Source organism: Thermobia domestica, chromosome 11, assembly GCF_964235325.1.
Source record: "Thermobia domestica chromosome 11, izTheDome1.hap1.1, whole genome shotgun sequence".
Lineage (NCBI taxonomy): Eukaryota > Metazoa > Arthropoda > Insecta > Zygentoma > Lepismatidae > Thermobia > Thermobia domestica.
In genome coordinates, this window is record NC_137464.1 from 27,134,401 (window position 1) to 27,155,101 (window position 20,701).

The following is a 20,701-nucleotide window of genomic DNA, read 5'->3' on the forward strand; positions in this document are numbered from 1 at the left end:
TTGTATTCGAGACGTTGTATTCCCTGTAAATTTATATTCCCGCCGAGAATCAAACGCTGGTGCTTGAGTGAACCATTCCGCCACTTGATAGAACTAGGCTGTGTAGGTATGAGAGCTTGACTATATGCAGAGTTGAAATAGAACGCGCTATGTTTATAGTTCATCGTGGATGAACAAGTGTAAGTTATGACACTAGCGAAGGTTTTTTTTTTTAAATAATTAAATTATTATGATGTTAATTGACTTACACGTGTTCTGCTTGTGGTTAGTTGACTTAGGTGTGAGTCAATTCTTTTTACCTCCCTCGTATGCTGATAAATATCTACTTCAGCCACCTCGGCTATGTAGTAATGTCATTTGTAGACGGTAGGCGACAAAAATAGCTGTTCGGTGCATTATTAAGTAAGATGCATATTTTTCCCACTCACGGACCAATTTCCTCTTCTACCTCTTCACAGCTACGTCTTTACATCAGCTTCCAATCTAAAACACTTCAAAACTGTCCAGTATCTATTCAGTTCGTTGTTGTGTCAAATTATCATAAGGATTGCGAGAGGATGAAAATAGGTACTATGTACAGTGCTTTTTATACGCGGTTGGCAACTCTTATTCTTATTGAAACTGTGGTAAAGAAGAGAGTTTGCTGTGGTGCTTTCTCGTGGACACTTCATCGCCACTCGCTCAGTCAGTGTTTTCAGAGGCTGCTGGTAGAGCAGCGAGAGTGTTACGCTGGGATCCAAGCATCCCTCTCGCGTGTGCGGTGTATATATATATATACACACAAAAGTGGAGTGTTTGTTTATTGGTTGGTGGATTTGGTGCTCTCCGGTGATTCTTCTATCCGTGTGTGAAAGTTTTGTTTTTACAACTTGATCCAAAGTGATCAAAGAATATATAACAATAATGATTGTACGTTGACTACCTGTCAATATTAAAAGTCATTTTTTTTTTTAAAGTGAGTGTTTTTGTTTATATACAAAATTTTTGTAACTTCCCCAGTATCAAGACAACTTTTAAAAAGTATAGTTATACTTTTTTTTTTAACCTAAACACACATCTACTATATATATAGAAAGTGCATATTGAAATGATGTGAACCACACTAATTTTTTTTTTATTATGGTACATGAAAAGCGACTTTGTGTACCGGGATTTTATGCGAAGTATGCAAGAGAAAATACACCAGAAAGAGGACGACGAGGGGAAAAGCATGAATTTGGTAAGCAATTTTCTATCTTTTCTGTTTTTGAAACACCAAATTTGTATGGAGACATTTTGTGCAAAATTTTCGAACTCTTTGTATATGATCTTACCTCTATCTTCGTCAGTCCGTATTTATGTTATGAATATGGCAGACCAATCCCACTAGGACAGCTTGTATGTTCAGTTTCGTAAAAGATACAGTAATTTTATTCTGTATCATATTAAAAAAAAAAAGATAGGAATCTAGAGGAGATAATTAGTTTCAAACACCGAGAAGTACGGAACGTACACCTTTGACAGAAACTGCGGGAGTTATACAGCCCTTAAAACACCATGAGATTCTACCCGGGTTTGAATGACGCGTGGTCGTTTGCCTAGGTCTCTTCCATCACTTCTGCCTTTTGGAAACGGGAACTGCTTCTTCTACATTAAACAAACATAACAAATTTAGGTAAATATGTGTATCGCATGCGGAATCAAATAGGATTGCTCACAACCCAAGATTTGGTGCTGTCTCATCTCGACAAGGTTCCGTGATTGTGATTTCACGACTTTGAAAGTGTTATCTATTTCTACTGGAAGGCTTCTGTCTCGTATCATCTCATGGACAATTCTAGAAGAAAACCGTTATCACGATTCACTTATCTGCTTTCGATTTCGAGCCATTTTGAAAATCGGCATTTATTTTCGCGTTTCTAAACAGCTGAAAACGGAAAGCCACTAGGTGACTTGTGATAACGGTACCTCACGCAAAATAATATTGTCTAGGGCGCTCTTGTTCCATATTTCAATTATCTTTTATCTATTTGAAGAGATCACATAATTACTGTAAAATTAGCGGTATTTTAATTTCGCCGGGATGAAGACTCTTAACAGAATTAATCACTAGTTTCCCCATACGATCTGTGAACTATACTGGACGACCAATCTGACCTGCGTGGGTGGTTTGTTGAGGGGACCGACCTTTGTATTTGTAGCTCAGTAGATCAGATTTCGAATTTCTTTCCTCGGCCCTCAGATCGCCCCCAAATATTCTTTGGTAGAGGGTTAATAAGCATTCTGTATTCCACACTACCGTCAGAGCCGTCTGTCTTCGGAAATCGAACCCGCGATTATGATCCCGGAAAGTGGACATGTGAAGAAGTGAACACCATTCAACTAAAATAAGATCGCACCATTGTTAAGCGTTAATAAACGCTCTAGACCCATTCTATTAATACATAACTTAGAACTTCAGAAAAAGTGTCTTTTTTAAAGTATGAAGCAGAAACACAACAGTACGGTAATTAAAATCAATTGTAAACACAAGTACATTTATGACATATTTTTTCTTACTTTTTTTTTCTTTCTTTTTTTAAAATCAATTCCATGTTAAGATTGCAAGAGGAATATATTTTGTGATTAGAGACTTGGGATTCTGAAGAAGTTGAGGGCACGTTGTTGCTGACTGAAGCTTGTGCTGCCGATCATGGCCGGTCAAGGCCTGTGTGTTGTATGCGACTGGCTATATACACTTGAACGCGTAAGGTGGAAGTCAGCATATAAAAGGCTTTTCGACTACGAAAGTCTGACAGGTTTTCTGTGCTGAACATAAAAGTAATACTACGGTATGAAGAACGCCGAAAAACATATTTTTTTTAGACAAAATTGAAAGTATGCAGAACGTCGTAATAGGCCTTTCCCGGAGTTAAATCCAAGTGATAAATGTCGGAAAGGATTTTCCTAGGTATCACATTAGAATCCAGGCGCAAGTGTGATTAAACACCAAAAAAGATTTTCCTACACATTTATTACAGTATAATAATCGTCAAAATAGGCCTTCCTAGGCACTACTTTAAGCATGAATTGAAGAATGTCGGTATACACCAATTGAAGAACGTCGGTATACACCTTTTGTATGTAATATTACAAGTGTATAAAACGTCGTAATAGGCTTTTCCTGGAGTTAATGCAAGTACAATAAACGTCGTACGGGATTTTCCTTACATTAATGTCACGTACAAAGGTCCTCTTATCACGTCAGAGCAAATAATTTCAGACACTTCTACAAATATGATAAACGCCAAACGAAACATTTCTATGCACTACTGTAGTATAATAAACAACAGAACAAACTTTCCTAGGCGCCAATATCTATATAAAGTAGATAATTTTGGAGTGTACATTTCAGACGTTACTTCATGCTTGATAAAGGATGAAATAGAATTTTTCAGAGTCTATTATACAGCATTTATGAAAAGTATCAAAAAGGCTCTTTGGAGTGCTACAGAAGTAGTAATTTGCTTCAAATTAGCAATTCATTTGTATAAAAGACTTTCTTTAGCACTTATAAACGGAAAAAAAAAAAAAAGAGGGCTTATAATGCTTTTTCTCTTTCACTTCAGACCACAGTGTTCCACACTGTTTCTTTCAGAAAAATGTTCCCGGAAGGGGGGGGCTGGTACTAGTATTTTATTTATTATTGTATTACAGACGTATTATTTGGTCTCCTCTGAGGGATATTCTCAGAGCTCCGGGGGAACAGTACCCCACAAAAAAAAAACTTGTCTGGAAGAAACACTGGTTCCACACAAGCTTGTATTATGATCCAATTTCAGTGACTTTTAAGTTCTTTCATAAATTTCAAAAGAAATGAAGAGATCAACCGGAAAGAAATGGTGTGTATCAGTGGCGTAGGGAAGGGGGGGGGCCGGGGGGGCCGGGGGGGCCGGGCCCCCCCCAAAGAGGTCCGACAATGTACTTTGATACTTTGGTGTTTGCAATGTTTTATATATTTTTATGTTTATATATTTTTTTGTTTGTAATTTTTCTATATGTACCTATAACAGCACTTGGGCCCCCCCCAAACACACATCTTGGCTACGCTACTGGTGTGTATAAGAAAGTTTCAAATGTTCTAACATGTATATAAATCATTACCTTGTCAATTTTGATGACATATTTACTTTTAAGTGTTCGCCTAATCTACATTGTTTAGTTTTCATTGTTCTATTTCTTCTTTATAAACGAAAACTTAATATTTCACCGAGTCTTCTTACGGTATGTAAACCGGTAGCGTGGTAGATGGATCTGTAATACGTTCTTTTTTTTTGCAATAGAGATAGTGTGTGTAGTGAAGGGATGGGCAAACTATAAACCTGCAGGTCAGATGCGGACTCCTTGAAAGGTTCTATCCAGCCCGCGATATGATGCCTAGCCTAATAGATGAGAAGGATTGTTACTATGAAAGAGTTTATTAGAAACAGATTTGACAGATAAGCATTTTAAACTTCACTTTTGAATATCAGCGCATTCCAGTTCGAACCAGACTGAAAGAATTACAATATATTTTTTTTAAATATACCATTATTGCTGTCAGTAAATTATATTAGCCCAATTAAACTTTTATTATTGTTTTATTTGGTTCTATCTTAAAAAAAAAAAAAAAAAAAAAAAAAAAACTTGCCGTCACTGGCCTATACTGTGTGAGAGAAATCGAATCAAGTTGTTTTACGAGGGAGATAACTTTACCAGATTATTTATTTATTTTTACACAATGATATATATGAAATATGGAAAATAATTTTTCCCTGGCAAGGAAGAAATTCTTTATTGGCGAGCCAGGGAAATTACTTGACGAGAGGGGGGAAATTACTTGACAAAATGGGGAAATTACTTCACGTCCTCATCCCTGTTGATTTTGAATCCTGCTATAAGTATTGATCTTGCACGGTAATCTGTGCACCCGATAACTACACAGAATTCAAGACCCAGTCGGGGTTCGAAAGTCATACTAATAATACATAATGTTCTATATAACTCTGGTGTTGCATTAGGACGTACAACGCACAAGCTTAAAGACTCAAAACTTACAGATTTGATAAAGGCACAATCACAAAAATCGACATACAAAAATTTGGAATGCTATAAGATACACAAATCGCCACCTATTAATGTTGGTTCCAGATTTTGCTTTCTTAAGAGGCCCCATCACGGCGAAATTAAAATACCACTAATTTTGATATCTTCAAATAGATAAAAGATAATCGAAATGTGGAGCAAGAGCTCCTTAGACAATATTATTGTACATGAGATACCGTTAGCTTTCGATTTCCAGCCATTTAGAAAATCGGCATTTATTTTCGCGTTTCTAAATGGCTGCAAACGGAAAGCTACTAGATGACTCTTGTTAACGGTACCTCATGCAAAATAATATTGTCTAGCACTCTCTTGTTCCACATCTTTTATCTATTTGAAGATATCACATAATTACTGTAAAGTTAGCGGTATTTTAATTTCGCAGTGAAGCCTCATTAGGCCTCTTCTTAAGTGTTTGTCTAACCTAATATTTTATTCATATTTCCTACTTGTTCTTTGTACAAGAAGAAAAAAATAACAATAATAATATTTCTCGCCTCTGTTTCCATTCCTCTAACGTGAAAATGAAATCATTCTCATTCACTTTTCTGCCTTCTACGGTCTTCCCGTTTACTCCTCGGAACGTCAAGATCATTTATCTCTCGAAATGCCTAGTTTTTTTTTTTTTTTTTTTTTTTTTTTTTTTTTTTTTTTTTTTTTAGCCGTGTAGATTTCTCGTAACAAATTAAGGCTGTTCTCTAAAATAAAAGCGTCACAGGCCATTATTAAATACGTACTTAACTTACACTGTATTATTTTATATTGACCGACGCGTCACTCACCTTTGACTGGTAACGCCATCTAGCCATATTATTTGCAAACTGTAAACCACTGTTGTACTAAAGAATTCTGTACTGAAATACATAATTATAATATATATTAGTTAAGATATCATGAATGAATAAATAATGCGATTTTTCTGTTTATATAAGTCAATGTTACTAACATATACCTGGAGCTTTGTTTGTCAAATTCGGCTAATTTCTTAAAATTGACAAAATTATACTAAACGCCAAGACTAGACCGAAATTAACTCAACCTCGATTCAAAAATGAAATGAAATCTTTGAGTTTTACGTCCCACGGTTATGCCGGTTAGGCTAAAGGAGACGGTGATTATGAGAAATGAATGAAATGGTGGAATGAAGAAAGTGGGAGGAAACGGGAGAACCCCGAGAAAACTCACGCACACGGTGTTTGTCCACCACAAAGTTCACTTAGCAGGAGCAGGGTTTGAACCCGGGACCCCATGCACCAGAGGTGAACGCTCTACCACTGAGCCACCGCGGCCCCAACCTCGATTCAAGATAACCTGTCGTGTGATGAAAGGTGTACAAAAGTGTCTGGCGTACATATGTGTATATACCCACACCAAGTATTTTATATAGTCCAGAGTTTTGGGGGCACGGGAACTCAATGGAAACTGAGGTGACGGGTCACTGGTTCGATCCTGAGCGAAGTAAGTTTGTACTGGATAACATTGTGTCTGTAGATTTTCTCTAGGTCGTACCATTTCCTCCCACACTTTCATTCTACCAATCACTTCATAATTTCATTCACTTTCATTAATCACCTGTCTGCTCTAGCCTACAGGCGTAATCGTGGAACTTTAAAATAAACATTTTATTTTTATATGTTGTCCGGTGTGTACATACACTGAAAAAAAAAGTGTAATTAAATTGCCAAACATCAATGTAAAATCTTTGTAAGTTGATATACATTTCCTTAGATTAAATTACAAAAATTGCTGGTTGTTTTTACAAATTTACAGTAAATTTATAAGAAAATATGATATTTTTATTGATAAAATTGTAATTTTACACCATTTCATGTTCAATAATTTTACTTTATAGGTGTAAATTAATTTACATAGAGGCTTGGCAAACAAATTGCCAATGTTTTTCGTAAATTTACCTATGAAATTTTTTACAGTGTATGTATACGCTAGAAAGGGTCTATAAATTAAAGGTACTTCTCAACATTTCTTTTTAAGGAATAAAATCTTTAAGTATCTTAAAACCACGGGATCAAAAGGTGGATCACACCACTATTGGGAAGAGACAAGGCTTATTTACATGAGATGAATTTTAGCCATCTGTCAGAGCAATACTAGCATAACGAAACAAATAATGGAAAATTAGCTGTATCGAGATCAATCAGATTATTAAGAATATACTCTACCTGTGAAGTCCTTCGTAGAGCAAAAGCTTCGATGATGATATTTCTAAAATAGACACCTAATGAATAAACTTATAATCTGAAAGTAGAAATATCAAAATACTGGAATTAAAATAGGCAGATGATAACGGAACAAGTGTTAGATTTGAAACTGTTGATAAACTGATAGTCTTAGGAATTGGAGAGCAAGTTGGAGAATAGGATATTTTATAGATTCTAGTCATTAAGGATAAGAAACTCTGTATAGGACTTTAGAGCAGAAAAAATGTTTACACACAACAAACTATGAATGTCTTTTTAAAATCTGGTGTGCATGAATAGAATATAACTTTTCAATTCAGTAAACGAAGTGGTGCTTTGCATCCAATCGACGCTCGTGTGTTTGGCGGTGGTCGTAGCCGAATGGTTGCCGGTGAGTGTAGTCGAGCTGTGTGAAGGGTCGGACTGGTGAGGGCAAAATCCATTATGGGTTATAGTCCTGCTGAATAGCGTGGTCATTTTTAACTGTCTTTATTGTTTCTGTGTTCGTGTCTGTGCCGCTTAGACAAGCACAAGATGGAGAAAGTAGAACAAAGATGATTAGTAGTTTCGACTACGCGACACGGAAATACGAGAAATAATGCTTTCCCGTCTCATCTCGTAATTGTTTTATAGAAGTCTCGTCTCGTCCCTTCCCGATACTGGAAAAGTTGTTCTCGTTTCATCTCACTTATGTACTAAATTTAGGGCTCTGATTTTTTCTTCAGTTCATTTTGAAATCATCAGAATTTATGCCCTGATTTTTTCTTTACTTCATTTAGAAATCACCAGAATTCATGTCCTGATTTTTTCTTTACTTCATTTAGAAATCATCAGAATTTATGTCCTGATTTTTTCTTCAGTTCATTTAGATATCATCAGAATTCATGCCCTAATTTTTTCTTTAGTTCATTTAGAAATCATCAGAATTCATGTCCTGATTTTTTCTTTAGTTCAGTTAGAAATCATCAGAATTCATGTCCTGATTTTTTCTTTACTTCATTTAGAAATCATCAGAATTTATGTCCTGATTTTTTCTTCAGTTCATTTAGATATCATCAGAATTCATGCCCTAATTTTTTCTTTAGTTCATTTAGAAATCATCAGAATTCATGTCCTGATTTTTTCTTTAGTTCACTTAGAAATCATCAGAATTCATGTCCTGATTTTTTCTTTAGTTCAGTTAGAAATCATCAGAATTCATGTCCTGATCTTTTCTTTAGTTCACTTAGAAATCATCAGAATTCATGTCCTGATTTTTTCTTTAGTTCAGTTAGAAATCATCAGAATTCATGTCCTGATCTTTTCCTTAGTTCAGTTAGAAATCATCAGAATTCATGTCCTGATTTTTTCTTTTAGAAATCATCAGAATTTATGTCCTGATTTTTAATTTATTAGTTTATCTAGAAGTCATCAATATATATATATGCCATGATTTTTCTTTAGTTTATCTACAAGTCATTAGAATTTATATTCTGATTTTTTCTTTAGTTGATCTAGAAGTAATCAAAATATATGCCCTGATTTTTTAGTTTATCTAGAAGTCATCAGAATTTATGTTTTGATTTTTTCTTCAGTTCATCTAGAAGTCATCAGAATTTATGTCCTGATTTGCTCTTTAGTTCATTTAGAAATCATCAGAATTTATGCCCTGATTTTTAATGTATTAGTTTATCTAGAAGTCATCAAAGTATATGCCCTGATTTTTAATTTATTAGTTTATCTAGAAGTCATCAAAATATATGCCCTGATTTTTCTTTAGTTTATCTAGAAGTCATCAAAATTGACCGTATGTCTTGATTTTCTCTTTAGCTCATCTAGAAGTCATCAGAATTCTTCCTCGTCATGAGAGTTCCACGAAGGATGTGATGTATCATTTAAACCGTATTTATTGTTGGAGTATATTGTATAATGATTTTCGTATCTATCAACATTCTTCACTCTGTTCCTACAACAATTTTATCAATTTATAGGTTTTTTTATGCTATGAATAATGTAATACTAAAACAGTGTTTGAGATCTAAAACTTGGGTGAACTGTCGTTGTTCCCCACAAATCTCGAAAAATTTCTCCTCTCGTCTCGTTTCGTGGGTAGCTCTAGCGATTACCGGTACAGGAAATCACAAACAGTGTCGATGACAGCCGATGTGCTGACCACAGATAATGAAACTGTTAAAAAAATCCTTTTGGCCACTCATAGCCCTTAGTAGTTGCTAACAGTAGGAAAATTAATGTTTTAAAATGTTGTAAAATGTTAAAATGTTGTATATAGCATTTGAAGGAACAAATAAACTAATGTATGTATTCTTCCAATCAGCACTTAACTTCGCTAATAAATATTTCAGTAAATAAATAAATAAATAAATAAATAAATCATTAACATTCTATTAAGAAACCGCTGCCTTTATGTAGTATTTTCTCACGAAATAACGCAAACATTCGTAAAATAACCGTAAATATGAATGGTCATGTTTCACTAATTAATTTAGCTATTCAAATACGTTAAGTAAACATTTTAGTTAGGAAAGCCTGTCTCTTTAATTATAGATATACAACACAGCAGGAACTTGAGTTTTACAAGGAAAGGTCAAATTGTTTTTGAGTGAAGTGAGTAGCTACCAGTAACAGATGACAATCCATAAAATGCAATTCAAATGCTATTATTTATTATTACTGGCTTCTTTCATTGGCAGCAGGGTGGGATCCAGGGAGGGGGGGTGATCGGGGCGATCGCTCCTCCTAGAAGAGGAAACTTTCTTATTTTATATATAAATAAAACTTATCCCAGAGTTTCGAGCTCTTAAAAGTAGCTCTAAGTAGCAGTATTACAACCCACCGCCCCCTCCAGAAGTCCGTCCTGTATCCGCCTCTGATTGGTAGCTATAGTTCTGATTCAGCATCGAGTTTGTAATTCCTCCGCTAAATGCATATTGTATGTAAAATGAATGTGCTAATTCCTTCTCTAGATTAGTTATATAAGTAATGAATGCGGTAATTCCTTACCTAGACAATATTTTAGAAAACCAAACTATAAGCACCAATTATGTTGAAAATTCTAATTATACTAAATAATTCCATGTCCTATGGAACGCGAAAAGCTGTCCATTGACTTCTATCCTTAGTCAACTGGATCCTGTTTCTAGTTTGTACTCCTATATCAGATATATATATTTTTTTAATATTGTCCTCCAATTTACGTCTAGTTCGTCCTAATGGTCTGTTTCCAATTGAGTTTCCACTTAAAATTTTAAAAGCGTTTTTTTTTTTTTTTTTTTTTTTTTTTTTTTTTTTTTTTTTAACCATTCTAGCTACACGGCCTGTCCAGCTAAGCTTCCTAGACTTATTGACGCTAACAACGTTTCGTAAATGGTATAAAATATTCAGTTTTTCTCGTTATGAAATTTCCGCCTTTTCCCATTCACGTCCTTCTTGTGTCCGAATATTAGCCTAAGGATTTTATTCTCAAATAGTTTCAGTCTGCGTTCTTTCCTCAAAGAAGTGACCATGTTTCGCAAGCATACATGCACAACAGGCATAATTTATCGTAGTGCAAATTGGGCTGACTACGGACCTGATTTGTCAAAAGGGTTAGTTGCATGCGTCCTTGGATCTCTTAAGACTGGGCCTATCTACATGGTCAGTGAAACCTAGAGATTTATAGAGCTGGGCAATGTATGGAAGGTTTACTTAGGGCCATCTGAACGCATGAACCCGATGGTTACTTGTTTGGGGGCCACATGAGCAATAGTACATGTATTTCGTTTAAAATTTAGTCGTGAAGAGGGCACGATGACTCTGGTGCGTGAGGTCCCTTTTTATGGTGGACAACATCGTGCCCATGTTTTTTCTCGGGGGTATTCCCATTCCTCCCCCATTCTCATTCCCTCATTTCTTCCGTTATCACTCACTTACCTTAATTAACCTTTCATCTGTCTCCTCTAGTCTAAAGGGAATAATCGTGGGGCATTAAACAAAAAGATTTTTTTTTTTTTTTAATTTAGTTGCAGAGACCGTAGAACACTAGTTTGCTCAAGCGTCTGTAATGCTGTTAAGGCGGTACTGGTTTTACTGTATAAAGTACAGGAAGCAAATAATATCGCCTCTTTAAATAAATAGACTTACATGCATCTTACTCTTTCTTAAATATGTGTATGTTTTTTAAAATAAAGCCGTTCTAGTTTAATTAACTTTTATAAAGAAGAATGCACACGTAAGAACAAGAACAGCATCCACAGAAAACAAACAAAAACACAATTGTTTTCTTGTAGAATATTAAGTTGGTTTATAAAGACAGTTATTTCCGTGCTCTTTTTATGCGTGCGTCGGCAGATGGAGCTGCTGCCGTTGTTAGTGTGTCTACTTTGGTAAAACGTTTTGTATGGAACAATTATTCTGTCCTTCTACGGAAAGATCAACCAATGAACATTACACATAATTTAGCGTTTACAACATAGCACCGGAGAAGTTTACAAAAGTATATGTGGAGGGAAATAAGATGTTTCCCGCATATGTTTCCTCTGACATTATTTTCTAGTATAACATTTGACAGTTGAATTTTATGAGCAGAAGAAATAACTTTTCGCTCGGAATAGCTTCAAGTGAAATACAAAAAAAAACGGAGTGTTTAGTACAAGGGGTTCAGAAGTACGTAAAAAAGACAAAATTTACAGGAGAAATGAATGATGCAAGTACTTAGACATAACATAACGTAACCAAATCTAACCTAACCTAAGCTAACCTGAACTAACCTAAACTAACCTAGTATTAGTAGAAATAAGCGAAATTCTATCATATTTTGGAAAATTATGCGGGACCCCTACACTAATATAACAAACTAAACTAAACTAAACTAACCTAACCTAAATTAACCTAACCTACCCTAAACTAACCGAATGTAAACACAAATTACCAAAATTGTAACATTTTTTTTAGACAAAAGAGCTGGACCCCTTCTGATAAACATAGGATCAAAAAAAACTTTTGAAAGACCATTTTTTAAGGGGTCCTCGTGAACTATTTTATGGATCACTATCAATTCTCGCCAACATATAGAAGGCTAAAAATTAGAAATCTTTTGCATTGATGAAAGTCGTGTTGAAATCGGAAGTGATAGAAATTTAGTACTTCCGGTTTTAACATGATTACCATAGAACAAAAACGGTAATAGATAGCGATAACTGGTTTGCTGCAACCGATTAAGCGCCCCACGAATAAATTTCATCTCAATTCTTAACCCTATGAAAACCCATTACGACTTCCGGTTTCAGTATTAAGTAAGAGATATTCCTAGCTACGACTTCCGGTTTTAGTATTAAGTAAGAGATATTCCTAGCTACGACTTCCTGTTTCAGTATTAAGTAAGAGATATTCCTAGCTACGACTTCCGGTTTCAGTATTAAGTAAGAGATATTCCTAGCTAGGATCGTTTTAAAAAAAATCAATTTAGTTGTTCTAAGAATAGGTACCACCATTTCTTTCAACCCTCTATGCAGTGGTGCCCACCCCCCTCATGTCCATGACGCACCCCCCTCAATTGTCTATTTGTAGGTATTCTTCCATGAAAAAAAAAATTTCGATTAATTTTTACACCTCCTCAAACATATTTATATAGATTTTTACCCCCCAATATTTCAATGACGCAATTTGCGTCATAGCCCCCCCCCTTGTGGGCATCCCTGCTCTATGCAAACCAGAAGCAGCATAAATCAACCATTTTCATATTTAACGCTGGTCGCTGTAGAGTGAAAATGGTAACAGTTAGTGAGAAATGATTTTCGGCAATTAATTAATCATCCCAAGAGAATATTCCATTTCCACTCTAATTGCTCTACTAAAGCTGAGAGTGGTAGAAATAAACTCCCATATGTGGTTTCAATGTTGAGAAAATAAAACGCCATTCAAACTTAAGTCCACGTGGTGCAGCCCTACAAGTGATACTGTTACTTCTTTTTCTTTCTTTTCTACATTTGCAAAGCAAACTTATAATCATCACCTAACACAGGTTGGTGCGTGTTTTTGCACTTATTTTTCTGTGGACGCATACCCGCGCTAATGCACTTACTTCTGACATGCTGCCGTGCGCTGTATCCAGCTTTACCCTGCTCTGAACGTAAATAGATGTAATTCCTAATTTCTAGTGACCACGTAGCAGCACAGATTGTGTGCGTTTTTGCATTTGTTATTTATATGGCATACATATTAACAGAAGGGGTGTTATTTGAGAATCCAAGGGTTGTAATTTCCCCTATACATTTTAATCAATAGGACAATAAGAATCCTATACCAATGAAAAAGGTTAAAGTTACTTATTCTGTGTGTCATGGCCTCCCCCCAACCAAAATCAGAAATGACATTGCTCGTTTGCAGGCATATTGTTTGTGACACAAAATGAAAATAAAATGAAATCTTTAAGTTTTACGTCCCACAGTTATGTCGACTAGGCTAAAGGAGACGGTGAGGATGAGAAATAAATGAAAATGGTGGAATGAAGAAAGTGGGAGGAAACGGGAGAACCCCGAGGAAACTCACGCACACGATGTTTGTCCACCACAAAGTTCACTTGGTGGGTGCAGGGTTTAAACCCAGGACCTCATACATCAGAGGTGAACGTTCTACCACTTTTTTCTTAAAAGTTAACTGACTCACTGAACGTGTTTCAGTAACTTACTTTAATTACTTATTACCTATTGTTACTTGCTTTACTCGTTTAACTTGCTTGTCCAATTACCTAGAACAACAGGGACACGAACACAGAAATATCGAGGACAGTTAAAATCACAAAGGATCTTCCACTGCAATCGAATCCGGGACCTCGTACACCAAAGACGCACGTGTTAGCCACTAGACCAGCGGGGAGGGCTATCACTGAGCCACCTCGGCCTGTTTATGATATATAAGTTTGCTGCCATATTATAAATCTGTACACACAGTTCGTAGGCAGGTGCCAAGAAATAAAGAGTCTAGAATTATTAAGATATTCATATAAGTAGTTAAATAATTTTAATTTTTGAATTATTATTTCTGCAAGAGGCTCTCAGATTTATTTCGAACGGGTGACGTATGTCACTGTTTTACTGTCTTATCCAATTTTCTCGATTTTGGGGAGGAATCTGAAGCTCTAAAGGGGAGACAATATTCATAATTTAAATACTATATTACACCGATACACTAATGCCCCGTTCAACTGAATTTGATGGGACTGAATGGTGCTTCGGTTGAATGAAAATTCAGTGAAACTGGAATAAAGGTTTTTCGATATACAATACTGTATATTTGATATGATTTCAGCATGAAAGACGTTGTTGGTGACCAGGTGCGCACCTAGAAATTTTTGTTGGGAGGGGTCCAAAGTTTGGGGGATCCAATATTACAAGACACTATATATATTTAAGAGTCTTCATCCCGGCGAAATTAAAATACCGCTAATTTTACAGTAATTATGTGATATCTTCAAATAGATAAAAGATAATTGAAATACGGAACAAGAGCGCCCTAGACAATATTATTTTGCGTGAGGTACCGTTATCACAAGTCACCTAGTGGCTTTCCGTTTTCAGCTGTTTAGAAATGCGAAAATAAATGCCGATTTTTCAAAATGGCTCGAAATCGAAAGCAGATAAGTGAGTCGTGATAACAGTTTCTCATGTAAAATAATATTGTCTATGGCGCTTTTGTTCCACATTTCGATTATCTTTTATCTATTTGAAGATATCACATAATTACTGTAAAATTAGCGGTATTTTAATTTCGCCGGGATGAAGACTCTTAATATTGAACCAGTGTTATTCTGGACCTAGAATGACCGTAAGTAATTGGTAATACTACTCAGAAAGAATATGGAATTAGATGGGGTTTATTTTAAAAGAAAAAGTATAGATATAATTAAGATCAATTTTTTATGCTATTAAGTCCATCATACAAGTATAGTTCTGTTAAATGTCAAGTTATAAAGCTTTTTTTGTTTTGGAGGGGGAAGAGAAATCCGTACCCGGTGGGCTTCCCGCTTCGGTGCACTCCTGTTGAGAATATATGATGTCTTCTAATCAGAACATTACTAAACTAAATCCATACAACTAAAACAATTAAGTTTAATTCAGATTTAAAAATAGAAACATCTTTTGTTTTAGATTAGATGAACGCTTTTTTTTAAAGCACGAATAGGCCTAAAGATTTTCTTTTAGCGAATCGGATAATAAGAAATTCGATTAATCGGGATTCGGTTAAACGGGACTGCAGTGTATCTTCAAAATCTGGGGGAAATTCTAGAATTTTGGGGGTGTTTTTCCTCTGACATGTCAGGATAAAACCAAGGTGAGCAGACGTCCCGCTTTAGCCGGGACAGTCTCTTATTTTCAACCGTTGTTCCGTTTTTTCTGATTCTCAAACGGGACGCCTAAATGTCCTGTTTTTAAGCAAACATGACCCAGGTGTCCCGTAATTATTATTCAAAATATAAATGATCAATGCTAATTCTACACTCTTCCGTACCAACACGCATTGGGAAGGTTCAGCCGTGCCTAGAACTTCTGAATATTCAAATGAGAATTGAGTGTTCTGTGGTTTAAGTGGGAATTGAGTGGGAATTCTGAGTTTTGAAGTAGTTAAAAGTATTTTTGGGTAGTACTTAAGTTAGAAACGCTGTGTTATCATTCTTACTTGTGTATTTTGTAAATTGAAATCACTGCTGAGACTCCAAATGCAATGTGAAAGCACCCCCTCCCCCCGTCGCCGATTCGTATGCATCCCGTTTTTTAAAATAAAAGTTCTGGTCACTTTGGATAAAACACTAGATATGTGCATGGACTACCACCAATAACAACAAAATAGTATACAAGACACTAGATTGTGCCATGGAAGATCATTACCTATTTGTTCGATAAAAGGAAAGTAAAGATTTGGCTACACTTACAGAGTGACTGGTACGGTAACCGGAAAACCAACCCTTTTGGCATGTTTCCCAGATTCCGTGATATTTTGAAGAAAATCTTACATATCTATCTTTCTGTCAACCGAAGGCATTATCTTGTCTTTCAAACAATAATGGCATAATGTAACCAAGAATTCCTGGCTATTAACTGCAGTTCACTGACGTTTAAATCGGGAATTTCAGAGAACGGGGGGTTGGGAAGGGAAATTGTTAGTTAAAAAAAAATAAAAATAAAAATAAGTGTTTGTTAGTAGTGAAAGATCAAATCAACAGCTTTTAACTCCTATAAAGAGAATAATTTGAATCAAGAGATGGGAATGAATAATGCTTTAAATAGTGTTCTTTATTAAGCCTGAAGCACTACTTGCGTAGTAACTAGTAATTTTCTTCAAAAATTTGGATTGGACGTTCTTCGTTCTTTCTGTCTTTCTTTTCTGGAAGACACTTTTCTTTTGCGTGCTTGATAACGAACGGGTTATTTTAGATTGCTTGCAGAAATAAACGAGATCTCTCAGAATCTGAAAACTAAGATTTTTGTTAGTTTATTTTTTACGAACAAATATGTATTTTTCTATCTTCTTCTTCTTCTTCTTTTAATAGATGTGCTTTAAGTACGTTTAGGAGCACCTGCTGAGAGTAAGCACGCGAAAGAATTAGACGGGCTTTTTTTTGTTTCTTAAATTGAGTTTCTGTACCTGCCCTCTATTGGCAATTTAGAGAAACAAAAATGGAACAACATTGTCATTATTCGTGCGTGCACAATTTTGTCTCTGAGCATTCTTGCCGTTAAACACGTGCCTTGTAGCTCTCACCCATAATGCTTTTCGTTTTTCTTGAGGGCTTAAAAGGAACAAAATACTCCAGGAGATTGTGTGTTTCTGTTTTTAAGGAATAATTAGTTTATTTGGTCTTTTTTTAAAAAAGAATATTTGAGAGAAATATGATATTATGTTATTAATGGCCTTTACAATGGGGATATTTCGGAATTTAACGCTCCCCCCTTGGAACAAGATCCTTGAAAAATAAACAAAATCCTGTTGTCACAGAAAGAATATGAAATTAAATCCTACAATCTCCCCCTTGAATGAAATTTTGCGTGCACGCTATTGTATATCTTATCTAATATAAATAAAATAAAGAGTTTGTTTGTGTATCTGTCTTTCTGTGTGTCTGTGTGTGGCCTGGGGATCAGACGAGTGGTCCGAGAGTTACCAAATTTTGGTCGCGGGTACCTTGGTCCAGGTCCAAGCGTTTTTTTTTTAAATTCGAACCAGAGGGGTCTCAGGGGGCGTTTACCGAGACATGCAAAAGTTAGTAGAAAGTGACCGATATTAGTATCAAATTCATAGTTTTAGCCGTCGTTGAAATCAATAGTGAAATTTCTATCGCATTAACTTCCAAATTAACCCCATTCGGCTGCGGGCCACCTTGATCACTGGGGCGATACCGAGACATATAAAAATAATCCAAAATGACTGATATTAGTGTCAAATCCATAGTTTTTGCAGTCGTGAGATGAATGGTAACACTCACAGAGGCGTTGACTCCCAAATACAGCCCCCATCGGCTAGGCACCAGAGTTTTTTTTTTTTTTTTAATTCGAATCAGGGGTCTCAGAGGACGTTTACCAGGATATGTAAAAGTAGTAAAAAAAAATGACCGATATTTTTTGTTTCGTTGTTCAGTTTGTTTAGAATTACACAGATATTTTATCTGACCCTTGAGAAGAATGGATATTTCAGATGATATTTATATATTTACTTTCAAACAACAATACGAGAGAAGCAAGTCTCATTATCGAGGTAAAAAAATCGAATTCGGAACATCAACGGATTTACACATTTCATGGCCCCCTACATGCCGAAAAATTGAATTTTGGATGTCCGCCTTTTGTCTGTCGCGATGAAAAAGATGTATAAACCACCCGAAGGCCATATCATTCAACGAATTGAGACCAAATTTTAAACTTGAAATTTTTGTAAGGTTCTCCAGAGAAAATTTTGTCGAATTTTTTTCTTTATCCCCAAAAATAAAGGTAGTTTACTGCTAGGTACTAACGAAAATGAATCTAACGATTTTGTTCACATTGCGTAAATCAATATTCCATTAGTAACTTTAGATATAGCATAAGTCATTTTTCTAGAAGAATACCAGAAGGGGTAGTTTACTCTTTGAGGTTGGTTCTTTCTGAATGAATTGCTCAAAAAATGACTCAGGCGAGCTCGATCAAATTTCATAAATAAATATTTCATTATTAACCCAATACTGTGGAGTGTCACTGCTTCTTTTTTTTAAAAAAAAAAGAAAGGAAAAGAAAATAGGAAAGAAAAGGGAAATAAAGAAGTTGTACTTTAATCTTGTGCGTGATATTTCTTTAAGAGTCTTCATCCCGGCGAAATTAAAATACCGCTAATTTTACAGTAATTATGTGATATCTTCAAATAGATAAAAGATAATTGAAATATGGAACAAGAGCGCCCTAGATAATATTATTTTGCGTTAGGTACCGTTATCACAAGTCACCTCCCGTTTTCAGCTGTTTAGAAACGCCAAAATAAATGCCGATTTTCAAAATGGCTCGAAATCGAAAGCAGGTAAGTGAGTCGTGATAACGGTTTCCCATGTAAAATAATATTGTCTAGGGCGCTCTTGTTCCACATTTCGATTATCTTTTATCTATTTGAAGATATCACATAATTACTGTAAAATTAGCGGTATTTTAATTTCGCCGGGATGAAGACTCTTAAACATATATTGGAATACAGGATGAATCAAAAAGGAGTTTACAACTTTGAAAACGCATTGATTTATTTATTTAGCTTACAAGACATGGTTTTGGTGTCATTTTGTAGCAAAATATATCGCTTCTTACTTTATCTAAAGAGGTTCAATGTGGCTTCCATTGATGATGTGGGGCACACATCTTCATTCTCATCCAACGGATGTCCACACAGGGCCGTGGCGTGGAAAATCAGCGCCCTGGGCGTGAGTACGGCGGCACCCCCATACATATATTCCAAGCAAAGTTTTCCTATCTTTTTTCCTTTTTTCTCTCCCGAATTTTTAGCCCACTTACTTCGGCGCCCGGGGCCGTCGCCCCACTCGCTCCCCCCCACGGCACGGCCCTGTGTCCACACAAAATTCCATACGAGCAATTCTATCAGTGTCTTTTAATTCTTGCACCATTTGTAATTTGTATGGTGTGAGATGCAACCGCTTTCTCAACACACTCCAAACTGTCATGTCGAGAAGCACGCTGGGTTGATTTTGTGGGATTGTTTCCCAAAACTTTGCCTCACTTGCTCTACTTCCTGTTTCAATAAAAAACACTTATGGCACTGATAAATAGTAGGCCTACTGGGTGGATCTTTACCGTACTTTATACGAAAATTACGTTACACAATTGTCGCAGACTTGGATTCTTCAAACCAAAACACACAGCTAGCACGCTCGGGACCAGTAAAGGCTGTCATCTTTGCTCCAACTGCCGCTAGTGCTTGCGGCGGCTTGTTTCTGAACTATTGTACTACGTCAGTCAAAACTTGATGTATTTTACTACAAAATGACACCAAAATCATGTCTGTAAGATAAATGAATTAATCAATTTGAGTGTCAAAGTTGTAAAGTTCTTTCTGATATTTAATATATCTATTTTGGTGTCATTATATATTACAACAAAATATTGGGATTGGTTTAAAAGGGACAAATTTTGCTGATAGATCTTACTACAGTCTTCCTTTCTCTTCTGTGTACTTTTACCTTTCACGAAAAATCACGATTTCTCTTACAAATTTCAATCTAGAGATATCAAATTTTTAGAGAAGGAACTTCATAACCTATCGAAGGCAACAATCCGCGTCGATTTTTTTTATTTAGAATTTTCTTCATTGTTGAAACAAGTCCATTGTTAAAGGTTTGTATATCCATTTCAATAATCAATCCATTTTAACAACGAAGAAACTTCTAAATAAAAAAAATCGACACGGATTGTTGCCTTCGATAGGTTATGAAGTTCCTTCTCTAAAAATTTGATATCTCTAGATTGAAATTTGTAAGAGAAATCGTGATTTTTCGTGAAAGGAAAAAAAAAATACATAAGAGAGATATGAACACTGTAGTGACATCTATCGGCAAAATTTGTCCCTTTACACCAACCTTAAAGGAAAGATGAAGCTGAAGAGTAAGAAACGTGAAAGAAACATTTACAGGCCCGAATCTTTGGAGAGCCCCGGAATCTGCAAACATTCAGAATGTTTAATAATAATAATAATAATAATAATAATAATAATAATAATAATAATAATAATAATAATAATAATAATAATAATTATTATTATTATTATTATTATTATTATTATTATTATTATTATTATTATTATTTCATTAACCATACATTGTACTATAATTTTGCTAGTATCCTAATGTCAAGCTTAATGACTGTCTAACGGGGTGGCAAACGAAAACTCAACCCGTATGCATG

At 35.4% G+C, this 20,701-nt stretch overlaps 1 protein-coding gene across 1 annotated transcript in view; it reads left to right on the forward strand.

Moving 5' to 3' along the window:
• Positions 1-666: 666 nt before the first annotated feature.
• pxb (putative Hedgehog signaling attenuator pxb) overlaps positions 667-20,701 on the forward strand; it is a 443,477-nt gene continuing 423,442 nt past the window's right edge. The window contains exon 1 of the mRNA XM_081730272.1: positions 667-1,219. Within this exon, the coding sequence (XP_081586398.1) occupies positions 1,127-1,219 (93 nt within the window). The 5' untranslated portion in view covers positions 667-1,126. The remainder of the gene's footprint in view (positions 1,220-20,701) is intronic.